Source organism: Pleurodeles waltl, chromosome 3_1, assembly GCF_031143425.1.
Source record: "Pleurodeles waltl isolate 20211129_DDA chromosome 3_1, aPleWal1.hap1.20221129, whole genome shotgun sequence".
Lineage (NCBI taxonomy): Eukaryota > Metazoa > Chordata > Amphibia > Caudata > Salamandridae > Pleurodeles > Pleurodeles waltl.
The window spans coordinates 1,711,993,889-1,712,013,777 of NC_090440.1; the positions used below are offsets into that span (position 1 = coordinate 1,711,993,889).

At 45.5% G+C, this 19,889-nt stretch overlaps 1 protein-coding gene across 30 annotated transcripts in view; it reads left to right on the top strand.

Annotated features, from left to right (window-relative positions):
* The window catches only part of LRRFIP1 (LRR binding FLII interacting protein 1), a 422,096-nt gene that overhangs the window by 311,508 nt on the left and 90,699 nt on the right, over positions 1 to 19,889 (top strand). For 26 of the 30 annotated variants that reach the window (XM_069225608.1, XM_069225605.1, XM_069225609.1 and 23 more), the window contains 2 exons: positions 17,493 to 17,585; positions 17,835 to 17,927. In XM_069225608.1, the coding sequence (XP_069081709.1) occupies positions 17,493 to 17,585; positions 17,835 to 17,927 (186 nt within the window). The remainder of the gene's footprint in view (positions 1 to 17,492; positions 17,586 to 17,834; positions 17,928 to 19,889) is intronic. The other 4 variants (XM_069225606.1, XM_069225610.1, XM_069225588.1 and 1 more) reach the window with 1 other exon arrangement.

Genomic DNA, 19,889 nt, shown 5'->3' on the forward strand with positions numbered 1-19,889 from the left:
ACAAAAGGAGTAGCCACTCCAAGTCCACAAAGAATTCAAAATTTCAACAAGATCATACAACGCATGTATCCAACACAAACAATACAAGCAAAGATGATATTACAACTCCTAGGCATGATGTCTTCATGCATAGCCATTGTCCCGAACGCAAGACTACACATGAGGCCCTTACAACAGTGCCTAGCATCACAATGGTCACAAGCACAGGGTCACCTTCTAGATCTGGTGTTATTAGACCGCCAAACTTACCTCTCGCTTCTATGGTGGAACAGTATAAATTTAAACAAAGGGCGGCCATTCCAAGACCCAGTGCCACAATGCGTAATAACAACAGATGCTTCCATGACAGGGTGGGGAGCACACCTTGATCAACACAGCATACAAGGACAATGGAACGTACATCAAACAAAACTGCATATAAATCACCTAGAAATGCTAGCAGTTTTTCAAGCATTAAGGGCTTTCCAACCAATTATAACTCACAAATACATTCTTGTCAAAACAGACAACATGACAACAATGTATTATCTAAACAAACAGGGGGGGACACACTCAACGCAGTTGAGCCTTCTAGCACAGAAGATATGGCGATGGGCAATTCACAACCACATTCGCCTACTAGCGCAGTTTATTCCAGGGATCCAGAATCAACTTGCAGACAATCTCTCTCGAGATCACCAACAGGTCCACGAATGGGAAATTCACCCCCAAATTCTAAACACTTACTTCAGACTCTGGGGAACACCTCAAATAGACTTGTTTGCAACAAGAGAGAACGCAAAATGCCAAAACTTCGCATCCAGATACCCACACAGGCAGTCCCAAGGCAATGCCCTATGGATGAACTGGTCAGGGATATTTGCCTACGCTTTTCCTCCTCTCCCTCTCCTTCCTTATCTGGTAAACAAATTGAGTCAAAACAAACTCAAACTCATTTTAATAGCACCAACTTGGGCAAGGCAACCCTGGTACACAACACTGCTAGACCTATCAGTAGTACCCCACATCAAATTGCCCAACAGGCCGGATCTGTTAACACAACACAACCAACAGATCAGACATCAGATCCAGCATCGCTGAATCTAGCAATCTGGCTCCTGAAATCCTAGAATTCGGACACTTACAACTTACTCAAGAATCTATGGACGTCATAAAGCAAGCCAGAAGGCCGTCCACTAGGCACTGCTATGCAAGTAAATGGAAGAGGTTTGTCTGCTACTGCCATCATAATCAGATCCAACCTTTACACGCAACTCCAAAGGACGTAGTGGGTTACTTGCTTCACTTACAAAAATCTAACCTAGCCTTCTCTTCCATTAAAATACACCTTGCGGCAATATCTGCATACCTGCAGACTACCTATTCAACTTCCCTATATAGGATACCAGTCATTAAAGCATTCATGGAAGGCCTTAAAAGAATTATACCACCAAGAACACCACCTGTTCCTTCATGGAACTTAAATGTTGTCTTAACAAGACTCATGGGTCCACCTTTTGAACCCATGCACTCTTGCGAAATACAGTTCCTAACCTGGAAGGTTGCATTTCTCATCGCCATTACATCTCTAAGAAGAGTAAGCGAAATTCAGGCGTTTACAATACAAGAACCTTTTATACAACTACACAAAAATAAAGTCGTCCTAAGGACTAATCCAAAATTTTTACCAAAGGTTGTTTCACCGTTCCACCTAAATCAAACAGTGGAACTTCCAGTGTTCTTCCCACAGCCAGATTCCGTAGCTGAGAGGGCACTACATACATTAGATGTCAAAAGAGCATTAATGTACTACATTGACAGAACGAAAAACATCAGAAAGACTAAACAACTATTTATTGCATTCCAAAAACCTCATGCAGGAAACCCAATATCAAAACAAGGTATAGCCAGATGGATAGTTAAATGCATCCAAATCTGCTACCTTAAAGCAAAACGACAACTGCCCATTACACCAAGGGCACACTCAACCAGAAAAAAAGGTGCTACCATGGCCTTTCTAGGAAACATCCCAATGCAAGAAATATGTAAGGCAGCCACATGGTCTACGCCACACACGTTCACCAAGCACTACTGTGTAGACGTGTTATCCGCACAGCAAGCCACAGTAGGTCAAGCCGTGTTAAGAACATTATTTCAAACCACTTCCATTCCTACAGGCTGAGCCACCGCTTTTGGGGAGATAACTGCTTACTAGTCTATGCAGAACATGTGTATCTACAGCGACAGATGCCATCGAACTGAAAATGTCACTTACCCAGTGTACATCTGTTCGTGGCATCAGTCGCTGGAGATTCACATGTGCCCATCCACCTCCCCGGGAGCCTGTAGCAGTTTGGAAGTTAGCTTCAATTTTGTACATTTGTATATATATATATTATTTTAACCTTAAATAGGTACATACTTAGTCACTCCATTGCATGGGCACTATTACTACAACACAACTCCTACCTCACCCTCTGCGGGGAAAACAATCGAAGATGGAGTCGACGCCCATGCGCAATGGAGACAGAAGGAGGAGTCACTCGGTCCCGTGACTCGAAAGACTTCTTCGAAGAAAAACAACTTGTAACACTCCGACCCAACACCAGATGGCGAGCTATGCAGAACATGTGAATCTCCAGCGACTGATGCCACGAACAGATGTACACTGGGTAAGTGACATTTTCATTACTAATTATAAAACATTCATACTTAACATGTGCTACATTTCTCATATTTGTTTTAAACAATAAATCTGTAATTAATGACCTGTAAAGTCATGGTCTTGTGTCGTGAGGGGCACTTATCACCTCGGAGTGGCAGGCACCCATTACAACATGGCCGTTATATGTGCGCAGGCCTATCATCTTTCAGTATTGACCATGGGAGGAAGCTACAAGACAAAACACTTTACCATGCTACTCGCCAGGCTCATCACGCATATTGGTGCACGCAGCTGTGACGTGATTAGAGCGGGACGTCTGGAGGCCTGGATTGCGTGTGAGAGGCCAGGAAAGGGGCACCGAGAACGAGGCGTGCTGCCCCTGACGTGGGGAGGACAAGGTAGGATGGGAGGGGTGTCTAGTATAGGGTGAGGACTGTCTTGGTTAATTCCCCCTCTGCCTTTAGAAGGTGCACACATACTTGTCATGGGAGGTTAACACAGAGCATAACAGTGGTTACAAATCTCTGGATTGAGTAAGCGGGACAGTGGGTGAGGGTCTAGTGCCATATTTAACCTTCAGTAGCAACACAAATGTAACAGCTACCAACCTTTCAATGTTAAACCAAGATATGATCCTCAAGGCCTATGAAGAGCAGAAAACCCATGTTGATCTGTCAAAGGTCTTCCAAATAGGTACGTTTTTAATTCTATGTTTTTCTCTCACAACACACCATCTGTCTTCACCAGAAAAGAGCAAGTGAGAACTCAGAAGCATTCTACATCTGGGTCACCTGCATATCTTGTCAGTAGATGAGATCTGAAGGGGTGTTTTCCTCAAAATAAACCTCTGACTTGGCCCTACTGGCCACGGCAAGCTCAATCAGATCTGCTTCCTCAGCCGGTCTTGTCTCTGCACGGGTGACTACACAGTCAGGGGTGCAAGCAGCGGCTCCTCCTGTGCCATGACCTCCACAACTTGGGGGTGCCAGTGAACACAGCTTACGGACATGGTGTCCATTTGTGACCACAGACAAAGGGCGGACTGCAACCACTGGTCACTGGATTACTTGCAAAACTCCTCCAACATCTTCCACAGCCCCCAGGCATTTCTTGCACCCCTTTCCCTCTCCTCCTTTCTACAAGCTCACGACCGTCACTTCTTTCTATCTCCAGGACAGTCTCCTTACTTTATATCAGCTTCATAACTGTATTCTCCTGTTGTGTCTTCCAGACGTCGGAAAATCTTCTGGCTCTTGCATTTGCTATTGGCCTCAAGCCGCGTCACCTTTGGTCATCCAGCCTTTGATCGACTTTCCCCTTTTTTCAACCTTCGGTCTTGTCCTTCTCAACTTCTTCATTCCCCAGAATCCTACGTTCTTTTCTGATGCCTTCTGCCCTGTCTTCTACTTTTCAGGCCTCTCTCCGCCTTTCTTTTAACTTCCCTCCTCCTCGTTCATTCTAGCCTCCTGCCATTTTTACCTTTCTTCTACTCTCCTGCATTCTCTTCTCCAGTCCTCCAGAAATAGTAAGCTCTCTCCTTTCTTCCAACCTGCCATGCTTTATCAATTTTTTTCCCCAGCGTCCTGCACTATTTTCCTTTCTTTAAACCGTCTGTCCTCTTTGATCTTTTCTTCAACCCTCCTGTGCTCGCCTTACTTTTCTCTCTTCACCTTTTTCCGCCTCCTGTCTTATCTCTGCCTTTCTTCCAGGATCCTGAACTCGTTCCTGCTTTAAAAAAAAAAAAAAACTTCCTGCACTTTCTCCTTCTTTATCCCAGCCTTCAAAGCTTTTTTCTCATCTCTTCCATCCTTTGTGCTTCTTCTTCCGTCTTTCCTTTCTTGAAGGCCTCCAACCTCTTGTCGACACTGTCTACCTTCTTCTAACCTCACTTATGTTCACTTATTTTCCATTCTCCTCCCCTGTTTCATTCTTCCAGCACTTCACTCACTTCTTCAATCGGGGTGATCTCACCTCTTGCCTTTTTTCCAGCTCACTCCCCCTTTTCTCATGTCCTTTTATGCATACTGCTTTAATTAGTCCAGCTTCATGTCCTCTCACTGCCTTTATTCTAGCTTACTGGCCACCTTAGTATTTCCACAAGCTTACTGCCCCTTGACCCCTGCAACCTCTCTTCCTTTTTATAGTTTCTAATTTCCTTCACTCTTCAATCACCCTGAGTGCTCTCCTCCTTTTCCGCCTTCCTTCTTGAATCCATTACTTCAGATCGTTTCTCCAGTAAAAGCATTTTAATACCCTTCTCTATCGCTTCCAACATTATATCCTATCTGCTTTTAAGGTCTTGTCTGAGACCACGCATGCGCTGTTTCTTTAAAGACATTTTCTTTATTTAAGGGGTTTAGAGGTCATCCATTGCTTAGCATTAGTTTGTTAAATTGTTACTCTCATTTGCTTGCTTTTTATAGGTTGGTGCATGTGGCATTCAGTTCTGCTTCTTGTGGTAGGCCATTCCCAATGAGCATGGTCCAAGAACTTCTGTCCTTCCACTGCTCCCTTAATTGGACTCTTTTTTTTCTTTCTTCTTTTTTGTCTAAACACTCGGCTAGAGTGCATCTCTTTTCCTGCAGTCTCCCTCGTGCACTCGTCATTTATGTTACTTCGGGTCCCCATGCCCCTCTATCCATTTTGCTTCGCCCTCCAATTTACCTGCCCCTGCTGTTCTTGTTGTTATTTGCCTGTCCTGCTCTACGTGTTGTTGCTGTCCCTACCGCTATCCTTGTTAATGCTTGCCCCTTCTGCTGTTCTTGTTGTTGCTCGCCAGCCCCCTCCCACCTGCTGTCTGTTATTTGATGCCCCTCCCTCTGTATGTGTTCCATTGTCCCCCACGCACTTGTCCATATTATTGGTTACCCTCACTCAATCTGTGTTGTTGCTGTCCCTCATGCTTCCTGTGACCCCATCCACTGTCTGTATTGTTGCTCTCCCTCTGCCTCACTCGGTGTCCATCTTGTTGCCCTCTGTCTTTCTCCACCCCCTTCTTCCTTGTAACCACCAGCCCCCAACCAACAATAAACAAATAAAAGTACTCTGACATGGCCAGCACTGTTACCCATATCACCTTCCTTTATGTTACTGTCTCCCCCACAATTAAAAGTGAAATTAGGCAGCCTGAGCTGCCCGCATCAATGCTCAATTTTCATTTTTAGGTTGAGCGTATGTGTACGGCCTCTTGCATACTTCTGTGGCTTAAAGCTATTGAATTTGCTTGTTTCAGTGTCATTTAAAAATCCTTCCTTGCTAGTGGTCAGTCACACCTCTTTGTCCCTCCTTTTTTAGGTCGAGTGAGTAAGTGCTCTGGCCTGTTGTAATCTATCTATGGGCTTTCAACCACGCCCACAGCACACCCATCACTTTCACTCGTTCATGGGCATGCCTTTCAAAAATCCTTTGTTATCATTGGTAAAAACTTTACGTTTGTCCCTCCTTGGGGCGGTTTTGTTACCGCCTTGGACATCGACCCTGCTACATGGATAATTGCACATTTACCGATAGGTTTGACTGCGAGCAAACTTTGTTTTCCTTTTGTGTCTCTCCTTCCCGCTCATGCTTATGGTGGCCATGGCGCTTTGAATCAGCTCACTTATGTCAACTGTTTAATTTTAATTTTCAATTTATGAGGCAAGAAATGTCTAGTTAAGACTTTTCAACGTTAATAGTTCTAACTCGAGCAAAGGCTTGTTCTCTTTGGGATCAGGGACCAAGTACAGTATAATTAGGTTTTGCCCTGTTTATCTCTTCTTTTGGTGACTTTTTCTTTTTTCGTTTCTGCTCATGTTCGGGTAAGCTTCTCAGCTGAGCTTTGCTGTAACAAGGCTGTTATCTTGAGCACATTTGCTCTTCATCAGCCGAGTGTGCCTGCATGCGGTCCAAGGTGATGGGAGGGAGGGCAGAGGCCCACTTGTTTATTTAATGACTTGTTTCTTTTGTCTGCCCCTTTTGCGCTCCATGGGCTCTGGCGCTTTGAAGTTTCATAGACTGCAAACTCCAGCAGTATTGGAGCCCTTTGCATGACCACCAGTTACGTCACATTCTTTCTTTTGTCTCTCCCCTTCGTACTCCATGGCGGCGGGAGAGCTGAAATCCTTCAGTTTGTTCCCCGCCCCCCACCTCCCCAGAGTCCCTCCACATTCCAGTCACTCCCCTCCAGAATCTGAGGCTGCTGGCGTGTTTGCAGGAACACTACTGTACTACTGTAACTCGAGTAACAGAAGCACCCTAATCTTTGCACACCCTTTTCACAAATTTGTTTTGTGGATCTATTTTGTTTCTTGCCGGGGAGGGGGCCCTCCTTGGCGCATTCCACTTGATGGGGGCCCTCCTTGGCGCATATCACTTGATGGGGGCTGGTGAGGAATTCAGCAGCCTGTGCCTGCCAGGGGCATGCATGCTCTCTACTGTCGACAGCCTGCGGGGGCACTGCTTCTGCTGCATCGTCAGATAAGGAGTGTATGTGGTCTACACCCCCATACCGAGCTTCCTTCAACAAATACCTAAAAATAAGGTAACCACTTGAAAGAATGTGTCCTGCTAACCCTGGTAATTGTTGTATTTCTCTTTCCCCTGTAGCATTTCCAGGGAAGAGTAATTATCATAGGAAGCCCATCCACCCCGACACATCTGAGGCGGCCAGCGTTTTTGCAGGAACCCTACTGTACCTCTAATAACAGGAGCGCCCTCATCTTTACACACCTGCGATGCTATATTAACCTAACAGTACAAGTACATTGCTCTTTCAGGTGACCTGTACATTATTATTTGCCGCACATTCATAATCTGGAATTATGTGGCAAGAAAAGTTCAACTTCTCTAGGAAGCCATACCACTGCTGGCTCATTAACCCCTTGATCGCCAAGGACGTAATGGTTGCGTCTGGTGGCATAGCGCTGAGGCGCCACGGACGTAACCATTACATCCTGAGACTAACCCAGAGAGGGAGCGCTAGGCGCCACGGATGTAACCATTATGTCCTTGGCGATCAAGGTGTTAATGAGCCAGCAGTGGTATGGCTGCCTAATGAAGGCGCACTAATATTCATAAAGTACGAAGCTTACAATGGCACGGTGCTTAAACTTTCAGGGGCATACACTGCAATGCTGTTAGTGTCTAAAGATAGTTTACACCATTTGGTCTGCCTTGCAGAGGTCAACAAAAAAAGAGCTTTCAAAGTACTACTGAGAGAGCTGCTTAAACTACACCTACTTCTTTGTTCTTTTTCTTCTAGCGCTCCCCCCATGGGCCTCCCACCCCCCTCTCACCTCCAGGGCAGGGATGGAAGGGGGAATTGCTTCCCCTTACACCCTGCCTCCCGCCCCCATTGAGGTCTGATGAAGTCAGAACGTGATTGCGCGCTTAACTCATCAGAGATCGTAAAGCGATCAGGCTGCAGAAATGCCCACTAGACGCAAGGGAGTTTTTTTAATGTTTACAATGAAGGGGAGCGACCCCTTGGTCAAAGGTTGCTCCCCTGGGGGGCAATTTTTTTGAAGACCATTTCTGCCCCCCCTCCCAGGGGGCAGATTGGTCTATTTTAATTAGGCCCATCTGCCCGCTGGGTTGGGGGTGTTGCAGAAGCCACCAGGCATAATTTTTTTATTTATTAGACGTGGGGAGTGACTCCTTAGGCAAGGGGGCAGAAACCACTAGACCTAGACACCAGGGATTTTTATTTTTTTTGCTCCAATTTCACTAAAGGGGAAACGACCCTTTAGGCAAGGGTTGCTCCCCTGGGGGGGCAAATTGTTTTAGGCCATTTCTGTCCCCCTTTGTGGCAGATCGGCCTATGTTTATTAGGCCAATCTGCCCCAAGGGGAGCAGAAACCACTAGACACCAGGGATCTTTTTTTTTTGTTGCTCCAATTTCACTAAAGGTGAGCGACCCCCTTAGGCAAGGGTCGCTCCCCTCGGGGGCACATTTATTTTAGGCCATTTCTGTGCCTCCCTTGGGGGCAGATCGGCCTATTTTATTTAGGCCTATCTGCCTCCAAGGGGGGCAGAAACCACTAGGCACCAGGGATGTATTTTTTTAAAGTTTTTTTTTTTTTTTTTTTTACAGATGGTGAGCAACCCCTTAGGCAAGGGTCGCTCCCCTGGGGGGCAAATTTATTTTAGGCCATTTCTGACCCCCTTGGGGGCAGATCGGCCTACTTCTATTAGTCCGATCTGCCCCCAGGTGGGGCAGAAACCCCTTAGGCACCAGGGATAGATGTGTGTGTTTTGTTAGGGGGGGGCAGCCCCTTGGGCAAGGGTCGCTCCCCATCAGGGCACATTACTAATGGCCATTTCTGCCCCCCTTGTAGGCAGATCAGCCTATTTTTGTAAGGCCCATCTGGCCCCAATGGGAAGATTTTATTTTTCTTCTAAAAGAGGGTGGTGGTATGACCATACCCCCACCCCAAATAAACGGGGACAAAGTTGTTCTGCCCACCGGTGGGCAGATGGGGCAGCTACCCCCAATCCACTGCCCGAAGGGGCAGAAAGCCTACTAGATGCCACGAAATTCAGCTCTTCCCCCGCACACTAAAAGATCCTATCCCAGCGACAAGCAAGAGGACATTTGATTATTTTGGGTTTTGGTTTTACCTTTGGGCCATGAGAGCTTGTCTAACTCTCAAAATCGTCCCACTTGGAATGGTGAGAGCTGCACTTTTTGGACTTTGGGTCGCTGCCATGTAGAAAAATCTACGAGACCTAGACACATCTGAAACCGAAACATCTGGGTGAGTCCAGGATGGGGTGCTTCACATGCACCCTGCACCATTTTCTTACGTACCCACAATGCCCTGCAAACCTCCAACTGTGATTGAAATCACACATTCCTACCACCCAGCATTGTTGCATCTATACCAATTAAAATTCTGCCCCACTTGTCAGCCTAAAAAGTTTTTTTTTTTTTTTTTTTCCAAACTGCCCTTTTAGCCCTGCTTTGGTTCCCCCTCAATTCTGACTTGTTTTTGGCTCTTCCTTGTCACAGGCACTTGACCCACCTACACAAGTGAGGTATACATTTTATCTGGAGACTGAGGGGAACTGTGTGTGGTAGGAACTTTGTGACGGTGCAGTGGGTTAGGAAACACTGTGGGATCCACGCAAGTCACACCTCCCTGGATTCCCTCGGGTGTCTAGTTCTCAGAAATATCTGGGTTTGGTAGGTTCCCTTAGATGGCTGCTGAGCCCAGGACCAAAAACGCAGGTGCCCCCAGCCCCCACAAAAACAGGTAGTTTTGTATTTGATAATTTTGATGTGTCCTCATAGTGTTTTGGGGGCATTTCCTGTTGCGGGCACTAGGCCTACCCACACAAGTAAGGTACCATTTCTATTGAGAGACCTGGGGGAACGCTGGGTATAAGGAAGTTTGCGGCTCCCCTCAAATTCCAGTACTTTGCAGCACCAAAATGTGAGGAAAAAGTGTTTTTTTGCCAAATTTTGAGCTATGCTAGGGATTCTGGGTAACAGAACCTGGTGAGAGCACCACAAGTTACTCCATCCTGGGTTACCCTAGGTGTCTAGTTTAAAAAAAAATGCCCAGGTTTGATAGGTTTTCCTAGGTGTGGATGAGCTAGAGGCCAAAATCCACAGCTAGGCACTTTCCCAAAAACACGTCAGTTGTCACTGTAAAAATTTGATGTCTATGTTGCGTTTTGGGGCGCTTCCTGTCACGGTCACTAGGCCTACCAACACAAGTAAGATACCATTTGTATCGGGAGACTTGGGGGAATGCTGGGTGGAAGGAAATTTGTGGCTCCTCTCAGATTGTACACCTTTCTATCACCAAAATGTGAAGAAAAAGTGTTTTTTTTGGGCCAAATATTGAGGTTTGCAAAGAATTCTGGGTAACAGAACCTGGTGAGTCCCCCACAAGTCACCCCATCCTGGATTCCCCTAGGGGTCTAGTTTAAAAAAATGCACAGGTTTAGTAGGTTTCCCTAGGTGCCGGCTGAGCTAGAGGCCAAAATCCACAGCTAGGCACTTTCCAAAAAACACGTCAGATTTCAATGTAAAAATGTGATGTGTCCATGTTGCATTTCCTGTCGCGGGCATTAGGCCTACCCATGTAAGTGAGGTGCCATTTTTTTTCGGGAGACTTGGGGGAACACAGAATAGAAGAACAAGTGTTATTGTCCCTTGTCTTTCTCTACATTTTTTCCTTCCAAATGTAAGAGTGGGTAAAAAAAAAGACGTTTATTTGAGAAATGCCCTGTAATTCACATGCTAGTATGGGGACCCCGGAATTCAGAGATGTGCAAATAACCCCTGCTTCTCAACACCTTATCTTGTGGCCATTTTGGAAATACAAATGTTTCCTTCATAGTTATTTTTCACTCTCTATTTCACCAAATGAATTGCTGTATACACGGTATACATTGAAAACCCTTTGCAAGGTGCAGCTCCGTTATTGGCTTTGGGTACCTAGGGTTCTTGATGAACCTTCAAGCCCTATATATCCCCACAACCAGAAGAGTCCAGCAGACGTGACAGTATATTGCTTTAAAAAATCTGCCATAGCTGGAAAAAGTTAAAGAAGAAAACGTGGACAGAAATGGCTCTTTTTTTACCTCAATTTCAATATCTTTTTTTATTTTAGCTGTTACTTTCTGTAGGAAAACCTTGAAGGATCTACGCAAATGACCCCTTGCTGAATTCAAAATTTTGTATACTTTTCAGAAATGTTTAGCGGTCTGTCCAGGATCCAGTATTGGTTTCACACCCATTTCTGTCACTAACTGGAAGGAGGCTGAAAGCATATTAAATAGTAAAAATGGGGTATGTCCCAGTAAAATGTCAAAATTGTGTTGAAAAATGTGCTTTTCTTCAAGTATGCTTGTTCCTGACAGCTGGGAAGATGTTGATTTTAGCACTGCAAACCCTTTGTTGATGCTATTTTCAGTGATAAAGCCACAAGCTTTCTTCTGCAGCTCTTTTTCCCCATATTTTTGTTTTTTTAAACAACATTTTAGCTGTCTTTTGGCTAATTTCTTGGACTCCTCCAGGGGTACCCACAAACTTTGGGTACCTCTAGAATCCCTAGGATGTTAGAAAACAAAAAGCACACAAATGTGGCGTGGGTAGCTTATGTGGACAAAACGTTATGAGGGCCTAAGCGCGAACTGCCCCAAATTGCCAAAAAAAGGCTTGGCACAGGAGGGGGGAAAGGCCTAGCAGCAAAGGGGTTAAGCTTGGCATATAAACAATATAATCACAGGTGTGTGTGAAAAGGAGCCCTTTTGTGTGGAAGCACACAAATTCAACCCAATCAAAACATGTACTCCTGTCCACCAACTGGAGGGTGTGGTCAAAGCCTTTCTGTGTTGTACTCCTGAAAGTTATTTTATTAGGTTGATCAAATAAGGTTAGCAACAGCTGCATTGTCAAGCCTGACCTAAAAATGACAGGAAGGAGAGTCACAGGATTGCAGAGCTAATGAACAGTTTCAGACTTTAAGGTGAGGGTGCTTGCAAACTCCCTTCAATTTAGAAAGGGACAAAAAAGCGACCTTTGCCCAGTGCAGGACTGAGGATGAAAAAACACAAAAATGATTCCGCTTCGCTAAATAGTCTCAGATCATACCAGTTGTCTTCAAGTGGTACTGATTTTGCAACAATAATACAAAATACCCTTGGAATGTTTGCAAATATTTCGGATGCCTCCATGTTTAAATGAAGCAGGGCAAAAAATTTAAGAATGATTGCAAAAATGTTTTCCAGTATAAGCAGGTAGAACACACCAGCTGCACACCCACTTAATGCCACAGTTTAAGTTTTACTATATGATAAGAGCACTAATTATTCATTTTCTAAATAACCTGATTCATGGAGCCTGCTTCAGATTGATCTTCAAAATTACTTCTTCCAGAAGCCCTTTTAAAAACAAATAAAGTGGCCTTTCACCTACGCCAACAGTAAGGCAAAACGTGGAAAAGAACGATGTTGAGATGCTTAAAATATGGTCCATAGTGCTATTGCATGTAATGCTGCATCCATTTGGAATTATTTAATATAGGTGTACTAAGGGGGGCATGGCCTGGATGCTGAAGATGGTGGCAGCAGGCTAGAATAGCTCCGCGTTGCCTGCCTAGTATTGTTTGTCATGCTGCCTCCTCCACCTACATGGAAGACAAGGTAACTTTTGCCATGTAAGAGGAAGGCTCTGAAGTTTCACATGGGACCTGAGCCATCATGGAGACCCCCCACCACCATGCAGTAGCAGAGTGCTGGTTAGATGACCGAGTGATGTTGGCCTAAAAGGCTCTGGCAGGGCTGATCCTTCAGTACTAGGGAATTTTGGCTGTGGCAGTCAAGTTCAGTACAGGAGCACCGCCAGCCCGTACACCTGAGTCGTGGTGGGGCCCGGTGTTGGAACAATAAGCTGGCTCCGAGGGGACTTCTCTGCCTCCCGCACCCCCTCTGCCTGCTGACTCCAAACGTCTTGAGGTGAGGAAGGAACCAGCTGGTGTGGGGTTCGTGCACAGCTGAGTCGCCAGGGCCGCAATGGTGCTGCTCCTGGACCTGTGGAGCAGGAATCTCTGACTTACTGATCCAGCAGATTGCAGCAGGCCTGTCCCGGATGACCTTCTGCAGCGTATTAGAACCTGACATCGGTCAGAGGAAAAGGCTGCTCTGCCATCCGGGGCCCTTGGTACCGGCTACTCCACAGCCCTCAAGTAAAGAGGGCTTCAGCTGGCTGGGACTTGTGGTGGTGTGGATGTCCAAAGGGGGACTAAGCCCAGCGCCACTACCCTGGGAGTAGAACAACAGAGGGGCATCTCAGAAGCACCATACTATTGCCTGATTTTGATCACAACTGGCTTGGGCGAGCAAATTCCAAGGGCCTGATGTGAGCCTGGGCCCTGAACCTGAACACTTTAAATACACTGCTGGGACGGTGTACTGTGGCTCTTTCCTGGGGAAGGATCTCCCTACCTTGGCACCAGGTCTTCGAGGCGGATTGCTCACCCTGGCTGTGGGATGCCTGAGTGTGGGTCCGGGGCCTAACCGCTTGCGCCACCTCATAGGACTCCTCGAGGGCTAGGACTGGCAGGTCAAAAACAAACTGCGCCGGTTCCGCCAGCGGCTACAGGATGCAACACACTTAACTATGATCAAAGACAAAGTTCCACTGCAAAATAAGCAGGGTTTGCTCAAGCCACAGTGATGGACACCACAATGCTGCCACTGACAATACCATGATTTTGGTGGCCATTTGCCAATCGCTTGTTGCCCTTGAAACTAAAATAGGGGCGGTTGGCACAGGTGTTAAGCAGCTGTGCCAGGATTTGGGTCAGGTGGTGGACAGGATAGCTGAAGCCGGGGTCAGGGTTTCTGAAGTGGAGGACAAGGTGGCAGAGATGTAGCGGGACATTCTGAGGCTCTCCTTCTCCAGCGATCTGGCCACAGTAGTGAGGAGAAAGTCTGATGGGACAAACTCCAGTTTGCAGGGTTCCACAAAGGCTGTGAATGGCCCTCGTCTGAGATATTCTTGAATCAGTGGCTTGGCTCTATATTGCTTGCTACATCCCTGTCCTCCTGTTTAGTCATTGAATGGGCCCATAGGGCTCTGGCCCAAAGGCTGCCCCGGGGGGCCACAGCCAGACCCATGATTGCTTGCATATTCAACTGTTTGGCCAGATATGCTATTCTCCGACATGCCAGCTCTGAAGAATTTATAATGTTCCAATCCTATAATATTGGGTTACACCAGGAAAGATCAAGAACAACAGAAACCCTTAATAGATGCAAAAAAGAGACTATGCAGCTGAAAGGTTCGCTATATGTTGCTATACGCCACTAAACCTAGTGATCTTTCAGTCCAAGACCCTCTTGTTTGACACCCCTGAAGAGGTGTTCCAATGGACCGACAAATGATTTCAGCCTCGGCTGCACACTCCGCCTCTTTTTAATGCATTCTCCCACACAAAGATCAATTTCAGTCCTCCCTGGAGCAGACCAGGAATCCGGTGTGCAACAGGAACCGATTGCACTTGTCATGATGAGATGGGTCCTGAACTTCAGGAAGGGCCACAGATGGCCCGGGAAGAGACAATCATCCCATCTGATGTAAGAGTTGAGTAGGAGAGAGAGGACATTGGACATACAGGATCACGTTTGGACCGGGTGGCACCCCGCCATCTCTGTAGTCATGCGCTGCAGATTAAACAAATGCTAAACATTAAGAGGCTGTACATCGACTCATGAAGAGACATGAGCAAAGAGAAGAAATGGGATCAGGTGGACATCTTGGATGCAGCTTGTTGACCTGGACTTTGCAAACCACCTGGCCGTACTGTCCCAAACCCATCTGCAGATGCAAGAGAAGACCAACAAGGTTGCAGCCAGATTAGCACAACACGGCCTTAACATTCACAGGGGGGAAAACCAAGATCCTGAAGGCTAACGCAGGCAGCACAACTGCAATCACTCTTGCAGGTGATGCACTGAAAGTGGTTGAAGCCTTCAACTGCCTGGGCAGTGTCATGGGCAAGCAGGGCAGCACAGATGTTGACGTCAAGGTAAGCAAAACAAAGGCTGCCTTCATTCAGCAAAAGAAGATTTGGAGCTCCAAGGACTTAACACTGCAAACCAAGATCAGGCTTTTTGACACCAAAGTAAAATCAGTCTTTCTGCATATGGATCAGAAACTTGGAGGGCAACAGTGACCACCACCAACAAAGTCCAGACCTTCATCAACACCTGCCTGAGCAAATCCTCCAAATCCACTGGCCAAACACCATCAGCAACAATGACCTATGGCAGCAGACTTTCCAACTCCCTGCTCATGAAGAAATCATTAAGACGCTGGGGCTGGATAGGTCACACCCTCCACAAGCCTGCATCAAACATCACCAGGCAAACCCTGACAGGGAACCCTCAAGGGAAAAAGAAAAGAGAAAGGCCAAGAAACACCTGGCGCCTAGGCCTCGAGGCTGACTGCAAGGAGATGGGTTACAGCTGGAGTCAGATTGAAAGAAAAGCCTGGGACAGAGGTGGCTGGAGAGTCCTGGTTGATGGCCTGTACCCAGGGGGGTCATAAAATTCAGACACTATGGGATAGGCGGCTACACCCCAACCCCAGTTCTAAACTCTCCCCATCAGAAAACACTTGAACACTTGTGTCAGATGGATGACATTGGAACTAGCTTTGTACGTGAGGATACACTTGGGACACAGCAGCACTGATGTCCTGTTGGCATCAGGATTGATGTGTCCTGCAACAGATACTACTTGTTCTTGGAGTCTAAAGAAGATCAAGAAGAGGAAGAAAGGTCTTGATTGGGTGCATGACCAGTGAGCAACTGGTTTATGAGGCTATGGGTTGCCCACACAAATGCATAAAAATCTGACAGAGTTGGGCGGATTATAGAGGGATCACAAAGAGAGATTCTTGCTTTACTACTTTAGAGACAACTCCATATTTATGTCGGTCAGGGGCACTGACGTAGGAGGGTTGAAGCACCCTATAAAAAATTTGCGGGGATAGGAATCAAGGGCAGGGGTGTTGCGGAGTGGGATCGGGAAAGCACAGCACCCTGTTGCACTATTTGAGTGTTGTATTGTGACACCTATATCATTAAAAGCAATAAAATGTGTTTTAAAAAAAACACAAGTGTACCAAGATATGCAAGTAACAGAGGTTAGGCTCGCACCACGTTTTCCTTTGTATCAGTAGTGCATTAATTATGTGTAATTAAAAGTAACCTGGAAATGTTTTCCCTCTTTCTTAGCCTTGCAGGAATATTGTTCATGTTAGAAGTATCTCTTTAACTTTTTTAATGCAAGTTCTTCTTTCATGGATGTTACGTTTTTATAATGGCATAGGTGTGCAGATAGTTGACAATGATCAGAATATCTTCATTAGGTGTCACCTACTAGATAGCAGATTTGCGGTTTGTTACAAAATATACTGTGGACTTACCAGGAACATACAAGGGCTTGAAGCATGCACATTGCTTACCTTTGGTTGGCTTTACTGTCACTTGAATTTGCCCACTCCTTAGTCATGTCCCAGCATGTCAATTTTGAGTTTGTCCCTCCCATGAAGCATCGTCTTCTCACCGTCATCTTTAATTGGCTGGCTTCTATGCTTCCACTGGTTGCCTTTCAAGAACTTCTGTTTTCTTTTCATTTACGCACTCCATGAGAGTGTATGTTTTTTTCCAGCTGGCTTCCTTTTGTACTTCTCTCCCCTCAGTATTGCTCTCTGTCTGTGTGCTTCTCCCCACCCTGTCCATGATGTGCTTACCCTTGTGTACTTCCCGTTATTTTGTCACCCATGTGTTTCTTCCCCTCCTGCTGTATGTTACTCTCTTGCCTATGGCTTCTCCTCCTCAATCCCGCCCTCTGTTACTGCCACCCGCTCCACCGGCCTCCTTTTTCCTTGTGCTTCTCATCCACACCCATACTCCCCCTGTTGACTTCTCTCCAGTATTCTTCTCCCAGCCACTCCATCTTAAACTCAAGACCGTTGCTTCTCCCTCCCTCACACGCACCCCTGTGTTGTTTCATCCACTCCCCCTGCTCATGTGTTGCTTCCACCACACCACTAAAAAAAACAGAGAAAGCTTTCAAAAGTTTATTTCTTTTTTATTATAGATCCAACTTTGATCGGTAATGAAAGAGGAAAAAAAAATCCAGCATCATTTATTAGGATGTGCGTTCATGATGTGTGCGCGTACAAAATGATTAGGCAGTGCCAACAAGAGCTTTAAAAAAAATAAAAAATAAATCTGTAGATATGCATTCACATGGCTAAGGTTTTAGAGTGCCTTCAAATCCCCTCCAACCCCCCCAAAATCCACTTCCCCTTCAGAATAAAAACCCATCTGTCTTTTTTTTGTAGGAATTTGAAAGAGAGAAGCATGCTCACCAGGTACTACAGATCCAGTACAATGCGATGAAGGAGTCCTTGCAGCAGAAGGAAGAGATGCTTACGGTGAGATGATTTCCCTGCCATCACCCCCACCTTTCATCAGGTACAGAGGTCCTTTGAAGGTAGCCCTGGGAGATTAATGGCGGCAACATGGAATCTTGGAAGAGGATGGGAAAACTTCACCTCTGAAAGCTCTTACCCTTTTTTTCCGATTCCTTGATCTTGTGGCACTTGCCTTTTTGAGTCTTTTCTCTGTATAACCCTCTGTTTTTCCCTTCCAAATGTCGTTTTCTTTTTTTCTACTCTCCTTAGGAAATCCATAAGCTGCAGCAGAAGCAAGAGAATAATATCAGGGAGATCTCTGACCTCCAGGAGACAATAGAATGGAAAGACAAAAAGATAGGGGTAGGCGTTACTTATGGTTCCGATATTATGCAGCAAGCATTGTTTGCTTTGTGTTGCGTAACGTATTTTGCATGACCTAGTGACCACAATGGCAGAAAGAACTATGCCTATAATGCCCCTTTTCTATGCTTAAGCTTAAATTACAAGTTCCATGATGTATTACTAGTGCTGTCTTTAGCAGGTCTCCTGTCTAAAGACATTGTTTTGTCGCTGAGAAACTTGGATGCATAGGTCAACACAACTCTGTTTTGGTAGATTGGCATTCAGTTATAGTTGAGGAGTAGCCACAAATGGCCAAATCAGGTACACTTTGTTACTGCTCTAGAAATAGTTTATAATGGCTGATAAGATGCAGGACGTATACTAGTTAATGTGTTGTGTCCTATAACCTTGTCTGTCCCTCGCTTTACTGTGGTCACCTTAAGACATCCAGGTTTTTGCTAATCGTGCTAAATATAGAGGTGGAAATGTTTTGTCTGAAAGGTCAAACATAGATAGTCTAAGTAAGGTTCAAAAAGTCTAAGTTATAACTACTAGGTGGCATCTACACGATCTGTATTGTAGTTGCCAAGTGCCAACATTATGTATTGTTGATTTTATATCGGGTATAGTATCCCACTAGTAAATTTAAGTTATAAATGCCAGGAATTCCTCCCCGGGACTCATCCTACTAGATCTGTCACTAGCTTATTTCCATTGTGACGAATGTCAGGCGACTTAAGTACCTAGAAATTCAAACCCTAGGTACAGAGTTACAAATCTTAACAAGACAATACAACCATACCTCTTCTCTGTCTCTCTTATGGAAGATCACAACTCTAAGAGGAAGACTTAAGGCCATAATAACTAACAAAGCTGAACATACCCTGCCCCACCGTGAACAACTGTTGTGCAAAACAAAAAAACAAGATAGATTCCCATCTTGCCTGTTTACTGAGGGAGAACATTTAAAAATCCCATATCTAAGAACAAAACATGACAAATTAGAAAAATTTACAATTTCTTAATATAACCTTTATAAATCGGAAAACATCCATTCTCCCTCTCAGAGAGACTATATAAAGAATGTTCATCTTACTAAATCTGCATCAGGAAAAAAAAATAAACACACACATATCAGACTTCAAAGTTAAAACTGCTATAGCCCAATCCGAAGTGGGAAAGCTCTGGGCCAAGACAGTCTCACAGGGGCATTTTATAAAAAAAAACATTCTTGTGTAAGTTGGTGTTCAGAATTGCTTCTTTATTCAAAACATTTGCACTAATGAGAACAGTGAAGCCCTCCATAACAGAAGTGGTCGTAACTGTGATCCTGAAACTGGGTAAAGACCCACAGAAATACCCACATGTAGGCCATTCGCTTTACTTATTCTTGACTATAATTAAATTTGAGAATCCCCAAAAGCAGGTTGGAACATTCCTCCCTGGGATAATTCACTCAGACCAGTTAGGCTTTATTAAGGAAAGACAGATGCATGACATCATTTTAAGAGTAGTCCACCTGGTGGAAAAGGTATAGAAGAACGAGTTACTTACCTTCGGTAACGATTTGTTCGATGGCATATGTTGCTGCAGATACACATGTTTAGCACAGTCCGCTGCCTGGTGTTGGGCTCGGAGTATTACAAGTTGTTTTTCTTCGAAGAAGTCTTTTTTGGTCACGGGACCGAAGGACTCCTCCCTCTTCGGCTCCATTGCGCATGGGCGTCGACTCCATCTTAGATTGTTTTTTTCCGCTGTCGGGTTCGGACGTATTCCTTTTCGCTCCGTGTTTCGGTTCGGAAAGTTAGTCAGAATCTCGGAAGAAAGCGTCGGTATTGTTCCGTTCGGTATCGGGATAGTTAGGTACATCGACACCGATCATCGGAAGACTTTGGGGTAGCTTCGATTCCCCCATCGGGGCCTGGTCGGCCCGACCGCGTGCGACATCGAAGCCGATGGAACGGACCCCGTTTCGTTTCT